Source organism: Argentina silus, assembly GCF_951799395.1.
Source record: "Argentina silus genome assembly, chromosome: 11".
Lineage (NCBI taxonomy): Eukaryota > Metazoa > Chordata > Actinopteri > Argentiniformes > Argentinidae > Argentina > Argentina silus.
The window spans coordinates 6,272,485-6,280,313 of NC_139665.1; the positions used below are offsets into that span (position 1 = coordinate 6,272,485).

Genomic DNA, 7,829 nt, shown 5'->3' on the forward strand with positions numbered 1-7,829 from the left:
TTTGGTTTGAAGGACTTAAGGGCTCAATGTATCCCACACATTTAATCCTGAAAAAGTTCCTTTCATACTGTTTAATACCGTTTAATTGTATTTTCATTTGATACATTCATACAAAATGAATACAAAAGCAACATGAAAAAACGGCTTAAAATCACCATCGACGACCAGTCGGAAGCTGGAATAAATAAATGGAATAAACAAGTCGTTTTATTGGTTATTTCGTTTTGGGTTTACAAATTACATAGGAAATTATCCCAAGGTTCACGGAGAGTGAACCGACCGGTTCCGTGGTTGTGTCAAAACTGTCTTGCGCCTTTGTGATGTCATAGCGGATGACGTCATAGCATCGGCAGACTATATATAGAGACGAAACCTGGGATGTCAGTCAGAAAATAACATTTGATGCGCTCACTTGCTCTCTGTGTACTACGGCTACTTGAATGACTTGGAGCTCCCATCATGGAAGACATTAACAAGGTTTGGACATGTTTTATACCTGAATGCCATCATGCCCTGCAGCTTATTCTCAAGAAGCTTTTTATTGGTGTGATATGTGTCTTAACAACAGACATCTTAGAAACATGTAGAAACTGCTTATCAAAGCTGTGTTAAAACTGTCTTTAGATCAGACCCCGAGGACTACGCTTAACCTTAACAACATTGTCTTTGGTTATTGCAGCCTGAAAGTTCATCCCCTCTTCCTGCACCTCCTGTTGAAGAGAAGATGATCCTGGAGAGCATTGACACAGAGACAGTCAGGTAAGACCATTAACCAGATAGGTAAGGCCATTAACCAGTTAGGTAAGACCATTAACCAGTCAGGTAAGGCCATTGACCAGTCAGGTAAGGCCATTAACCAGTAGATAAGGCCATTAACCAGTCAGGTAAGGCCATTAACCAGTCAGATAAGGCCATTAACCAGTAAGGTAAGGCCATCAACCAATCAGGTAAGACCATTCACCTCCTGGCCAATTGGATTAGTCCAAATGTAATGTCCTAGTAGTCAACTCCTCAAATCTGTTTCAACCACCGGTTATTTGATTACACATAAACTCAGTCATAGGGCCCCAATTTGCTGGATCAAATTGTGTTGAACAGGGCAAAACATACCTAACAACTCAGAATACTCTGCAGCATGATTTTTTTTTGTACTGTGTCTTTAACAAAGTGCTTAAGAAAACTGTGATTATCCAACCAGAGTTATAGTTAACAGTGTGAAAATTGCATTTGCATATCATGGAAACGCTAGTTGCAGTATTCAAGACTCCCATTGGATTATGTGTCATTTCATCTATTTGACCCACTTTTGCACATGTTGGAGCCCCTAGAATGAGACTGTGAGATTAAGTTGCTTTTTTTACCTGTCACTCTCCTCTCTTTATGACCATAGCAGCCCGTCCCAGTCTCCTGACCTGCCTGTCTGCGTGGTGGAAGACCTGCCCTCTGAAGCTGTAAATGACATGGTTAGTTTGTCATGACTTTTACACATGGTATTATTCACCTCATCCCATGAGTGTGATCATTGAACATAATTATGTGAATAGTTATGTGTTCATAGAACAATATGCTCTAGCTTGTAGCTTGTGTGTAGCTTATGTATTCAAACTCTGTGACTCTTGTTCAATTAATTTCTATTAGGAGAAGAGGAGTCTCAGCAGTACGATGGGCACTGAAAAGCAGAGATCCAGCAGTGATGGAGATCAGAAGGACTATCATTCACTGATTATCGACTTCCTGCAGAACCTAACTGAGGAGTATGTTCTCTCTCCTTTGATACCATCAATCCCTCTAGGCACTAGGATCATATTTGAAACTGGATTGATTGACTGTTCATCTTTGTGTACTATCACTTACAAATCTTACAATCTTGTTTTCAGGCAGTGGATCACGATCCGTGATGGCGACTTTGACCCGGTAAGATTTCTGCTGACATGTAATTCAGAATATCATTACTACTTTGCTTTATGTTACGTAACTGTTTGTTCAGTTGGCACTTGAGAGACGTACATTCAAAATACTGTATCTTCTTTGTGGAATACAGGAGACAAAAGCACAGCTTGCCAACCTGTGTTTGAGGATCTTACAGCTCCTCTCAGAGGCCGTGATGAAGCTCATCCTGCCAGGCCTCTACCAGGTACTGGGGGTCAATAGGCATGATGCGACCTCTCCAACGTCAACGAGATCCTTATCAGCATCAAGCCGGAAAAGCCACAAGGCTGACTCCCACTCTCGAGAGGTTCGGTTCGATGAGGCTGAGGTTCCCAAGAGGAGCGGTAGTGGGAAGTCCTCCACCAGCAGCCGTAGAACAAACAGCATCAGTAAGGAGAACCGTACGATTGGCCGCGGTGGGTGTGATGTGCCCCTGCCTACAAGATTGAGGTAAGTTCACAAATATTCTTCCTTGCAGACTTGTTACTGTGGGCTTATAAAGTGTTTGATGTTGATAGCTATTTAGATGTTTTATATGCTATACATAAGTTCCACAAGACTTCTATACATAGTCTGGTAACGCTTTATTTTACAGTCCTACTACCACTCATAATGATTTGATATTTACTATGTATTTACTTGGTAACAATGGGTACTTGGTTATGTTTTAACCGACTTTTAACCAAAATGACAATTGCCACTTGTTAGTATTTGTTACAATGAATTACCCAGTAACCAAGTTATTCCTAGGAAATTATAAGTTAGTTACACTGTTACCATTATCGCTTCCAAGTAATTCATAATAATAAATTCGATGAATCTAACACTCCCATACCATATAAATCTATCTAAAAAATGTAAGTCTGAACTGTAAGGATTTCTGTGTTATGCTTAAGGACCCCAACCCCTCAGTCTGAGGTGCAGAGAGACCCCCTTAGACTTCTCTCAGGTGTCTCAGAGGAGAGCCTCTTCACCTGTCTCCACAACAGCCTGCAGCAGTCACTTACCGACCTTGCCAGGACTTCATCTGGAAGCTCCTCTCCCAATCTGACCGCTGCCATGATGGCTGGTGTGGCCAAACAAATTGAATCGGTCATATCAGTGGCCATTCAGAGTGGATCCTCACGTTACACCTCCCCAGTGACGTCTGCAAGAGAGGAAGACTCACGCTCCCAGACCCCTGAGGAGATGATGAGCGAGATCTCCGCCATCCTGAAGACAATCACCCCCAGAGAGTCTTTGGCTGATGAGGAAACCACCCACTCTGATGAGACAGAAGTGGAGCAAGAGAGCAGGTGTCTAACAGGGCAAGTTATGACCACCATCTCTGGAATAATGGAGGATCAACTTGATGGGAGTGATCGTGATGTGATGGATTCCCTTACTGAGAAGATGACGATTTTGTCATTACATGGTGGTTCTTTTGAAGATCTCGACGAGCTGATGAGCAGATCCGAGAGAAGCCAAAATAGGAGTAAAAATGGTTCCACCTGCAGCCTCAGTTTACAAAGCAATTCTTCCACCTGTAACTTTTACCTGCAAAAAGTCGCAAGTGAGGAATTTAGGAAAAAGGCCACTCACGCAGTGAGTGAATTCCTAGTTAAGTCTGACAGTGAACAGGTTGCTTCGCCAAATGAGGCCTCCAGTGCTGTTACCAACCAGGAGCGTGCTGATTCTGCAGCGTCTGGAATTGTTGATGTCTTTATTACGGACATAAAGGTCATGGCAGAACCCACAGAGGGAGAGCAGAAAAATGCTCAGACACTCCAGAGAAGGATCTGGTCTGCTTCTATGAGGTTGTATAACAGAATCCATGACAAAATAAAGGACTTTGGCCATCAACAGAAAACCAAAATACTGAACATTTCTGGCAAGAAATGTCTAGAGCCATCTGGACATACAACGAGTCGCGTGCATCAGTCACACCAGGAAAGGGAAGTGAGTAAGAGTGACCTCCACCTGCCTGGCCGCAGTGCTGAAGTAACCCTACGACGGGGTCTCAGTGAGGACTCTAAACTTCTCTGGGCTCAACCAGACATTGTAGGAAATGAGCCTCTACTGACCAATTCCACCAAAGAGGTCATTTCAACCATCCTAATGACATACGAGGATGAAATGTCAACGGAACAGTGTTTCTCCACTGTGGGACCAAGCAGATCAAATGTGTCACTTGAGGTCACCCAGCTTGTAGGTGGAGTCCTCTCTTGTCTGGGAGACATGTCAAGGTCACCATCGCCAGCTGAAGAAACTCTGCAGGATGACTGTGTGCCAAATTCCCACCTTAATCTAGATGGCAGCACAACATCTAACAAAGATGTTGCATCTTTCCGCTCTCTCTCCACCCAGAGCCTCGAAAAACTTTTTAGTCAGGAGTTTCATTCTAAATCTGTCCAGGGTGTGAGCAAAGTCCTGTTTGAATCCTCTTGCATGCTGGGGGAAGACTCCCTGCCTGCTGATACTGCCACTGATGTTGTTGAAAGCATCGTGACAGACTTCCGGGAGCTCAGTGAACCCATCGCATCATTGAGTTTGATTGGTGAAACTGGAGCTCAGGTGTCTGAGAAGAGGATCTGGACTGTTGCCCTCAGTATGTACCACAGTGTGCAGAGGAAAGTGAAGGGGTTTCTCACACAGCAGAGAACAATTCACCAAGACAGGTCAACCAGCCAATGTGATGACTCAATACCTGCCTTCATCAATGACCAGAGCAGTGTCACAGCTGGTGTGGAAGATGCTGCTGGTATGGAGGATACAGACACATTGAGCTGTAGGGGTGCTGACGTCCTGAAGGCACGAGAGCCCTCCCCCCACTCCTCCCACTCAAGGTCCTCCTCAACGGCCAGACGGTCAGAATGGGAGGTCACCTTACCAGGCACTCCTATCCCTGATGAGATGCCAGATCCTGGATGTCCTATTATAAGGCAAACAATTATCCAGGACTCATGTGGCATTGAGGACACGCTGTCAGGTACACTGATTGACAAAATCAGGAAAACCGCCAGGGCAATAGCTGAGAAGGTGGTGCGAAGTGTGAAGCTAACTCGGACGAATGGACCACCCTCTGTTGCTACGGAGGTAGAGAGCCTGATCTCCACTGGGACCCTCCACGTCTTCAGCAGTGAATATGCAGATGAGGTTAGCCAGCTTATTAGCGATAGCCACGGCACTCCACATGTCCTAACATGGACAGCAGGTAGGAGTGCCTCTGATTCAATTCTGTCAAGACTGCAATGGGGACAGAAGCAATGTGTCGCATCCAGGAAGTTGTCCTCACAGCTTCTCCATATATTTGCGGAGGAATTGGTTCACCGCTTTGTTAGCGATCTGCGACCAGCATCATCAGGAAAGTCTGATGAAAGAGAGATGGCTGTCTCTGATCTTCAAACCCAGAGGGACCAGAGCACCTCTACTTGTATGGTCATTCCGATACAAATTCATCAGACAGAGTCAGAAGATGATGAAACTGTGTTTTCCAAGGCAATGATAAGGCAAATGATGGATGCGCTGTCAATTGGATCAAGTGAAAGTTTCATCAAAGCTGCAGCCAAACCCTCCCTTGAGTCAGGCACCAGCTTGGCCATAAGCGATATCATTCAAGGAGTGATAGATTTGGTAGAGGATACTAACGGTACAGATGAGATCCTAACCCTATCAAAAAGGGTTTCTCCCCTGTATCGTCATGTGACTCCAGATATCAGCGAACATGGCCCCTCCCCTTCCCAAGTCATGCCAAACTTGGACAAGGATGACTATAGCTGCTTGGTACATTTGCTATGCATCAAACTTCTGACAGACATATTCCCCACCACATCTGAGAGAGATGTAGGTGAGAAGTGCAGAGGCGTCCCAGCGAGGGTCCTCTCAGAGTTCTGTACAGTATCAGGCCTCCCACAGACTGAGGCCTATCCTCAGGGTCTTAAGATCCATAAAATCCACAGGAATGTGCACAAGGAGCTCGTGCGAAAGTTCGGTAGCGAGGAAGGACTTAAGATGGCGGTGACATCCGAAGATCCAGCAATTGTCAATGTTTTGGTAGCCTTATTGACAAAGGAGCTTCTCGGCGCATGTGGTGCAGCACAGGCAGTCAAGAAACAGAGGAAGAGGAAATTATTCTCTGACATGAAGTCACCGAAAATGTGGTTTACCAACGCAAAGGTATATTACACATACTATAGATCTTTCAAAACGTTCATCGATAACACTGGCTTGTCTTTCATTAATTGATACACAATTACATATTTATATTCATATTTGTGGAGTATTTTAGTTTGTATAATTGCATTGTGTCTTGGGATTGATAAACTGCAACATGTAAGGCATTTCCAGATGGGTATTATTGCACCTTTTCTCAACATTCAGGGCTCCAAGAAAGTAGGCAACAAGGACTGCAGTCCTCACAAGTCCATGAAGTGCCAACCTCAAAGCCCTTCCCCGACTGTCTACTATACAGGTAAGTAAACCACTGCTCAGTCTAGATTGAAAACATGACTCATGTACTTTGATTAAAGATTTTGCACATTCAACTGAATTGACGAGACAAGCTGCACACCTATACCATCTGCCTTTCTTTGCAGAGTCTTTCAAAGTTCAAGGGAGAGATGATCCTGCATCCTCCTCTCCACCCACAGAGAAGAGCCGCAAACCTTCCCTCCTCACCAGGATGAAGAGATCTGCCACCAAAGTCTTCACCAGCCTATTCACATTCCCTGGAAAAAACTAATGATAATCACCACCGATTATACATAATAAAAAATAATTGCATTTATTACATTGCCATTCTTTATTGCAACACTTATTTCTTTAATTCTTTTCAAACATGCTAATTATTTTTGATTTGGGAGTGTGAATGTGAAAGAGCAAACAGCTTTAGAAAGAAAAAAACATTTATTCTGCAGATAGCCTAGCACATTCTAAAAGAAAATTGATCATGTTGTGACATTCACCCTCCTGAGTTTGAGATCAGAGTGCTAGCTCCCTCAAGTGGCTTTGCACTGTAACTGCAGTTAGGAGGGGGATACATGGTCCAGAAGCAACGCCAAGGCTCCACTCCTTAGACACTTGTGTACATCTGAAAGGATTGGACAGTTACAGTATAAGCAAGGCTAGGCAATATAACTACCAGCTAACTTTAGCCCCGGCTAACACAAAAACAATTGGAGTGATGGGGGCAAGTAGACTATGTAGAATACGTGTGGCCAAATCACCTCAAAGTGACTACCAACTAAGTCAGAAAGTTCATTTGAGTTGATTTGGTCATGCAATTTAAACTTTGTCTAATTGCCACCATTCACTCCCATTGTTTTTTTTGTTAGCCGTGGCTAAAGTTAGTTGAAGTTAGTAGTGGCTATTTAAACAACTCTGAACCATGGATAAGCAAAACACAGTGTGCCTATGTAGCTAAGAAACTCAACGCGCAAGTTTGTTGTGACAGCTGGTTTGCGAAAAACTGTCTCCAAAACAAAAGATACGTCAGTTTGCGAGCAGACACGGTCGGTATACTACATGATCTCTCCAGAACTCGTGTCGCAATGAGCATCAGCTGGCAGCGATGCGTCTGGTGTTTCAAACATTGTAACAAGGACGTTCACTTGCTGTAGCCTATAGCCGCAATAGGGTCAGACTGCGGTCTTATTGTTCCACATGATGAAATCGGGGAGGGGACCTGTCTCCGTCCTTCATATTGTAGCAAACGCGGGGTAGAATAGCTTTCCCTAAGCGGGCATCGAACTCATGGCCTCCCGCTTACAAACCGGCCGCGCTAACTACACCAAGATAGTTGACTCTGTAGCTAGCGTGGCCGGTCTGTACACGGAAGATTGTGAGTTCGATACCTGCTTAGGACAAGCTATTCTGCCCCCGCCGTACGCTACAATATGTTCGTGTTATGATATGTCACACGA

General features: G+C 44.4%; 2 protein-coding genes across 2 annotated transcripts; both read left to right on the forward strand.

Annotated features, from left to right (window-relative positions):
* Nucleotides 1–229: 229 nt before the first annotated feature.
* LOC310812137 (uncharacterized protein) lies at nt 230–3,113 on the forward strand (the record flags this gene model as incomplete). Its single annotated transcript, XM_083680557.1, has 8 exons — nt 230–477; nt 680–759; nt 1,391–1,463; nt 1,639–1,754; nt 1,878–1,914; nt 2,042–2,379; nt 2,826–2,998; nt 3,043–3,113. The coding sequence occupies exons 1-8, from the start codon at nt 460–462 to the stop codon at nt 3,111–3,113; spliced, it is 906 nt and encodes a 301-aa protein (XP_083536683.1). The 5' UTR covers nt 230–459.
* On the forward strand, nt 3,110–6,654 carry LOC310811926 (uncharacterized protein). The gene is made up of 3 exons (XM_083680275.1): nt 3,110–6,084; nt 6,289–6,379; nt 6,504–6,654. Exons 1-3 carry the CDS (start codon nt 3,118–3,120, stop codon nt 6,647–6,649), a joined length of 3,204 nt encoding a protein of 1,067 aa, XP_083536401.1. The 5' UTR covers nt 3,110–3,117; the 3' UTR covers nt 6,650–6,654.
* Nucleotides 6,655–7,829: the final 1,175 nt, after the last annotated feature.

Excerpts from the sequence above, each read along its gene's own strand:
- LOC310811926 (XM_083680275.1), top strand. The coding sequence starts at position 3,118 with ATGATGAGCGAGATCTCCGCCATCCTGAAGACAATCACCCCCAGAGAG. Across the intron at positions 6,085-6,288 it reads TGTGGTTTACCAACGCAAAG|GGCTCCAAGAAAGTAGGCAA; the intron begins GTATATTACACA and ends CTCAACATTCAG. Across the intron at positions 6,380-6,503 it reads CCCGACTGTCTACTATACAG|AGTCTTTCAAAGTTCAAGGG; the intron begins GTAAGTAAACCA and ends CTTTCTTTGCAG.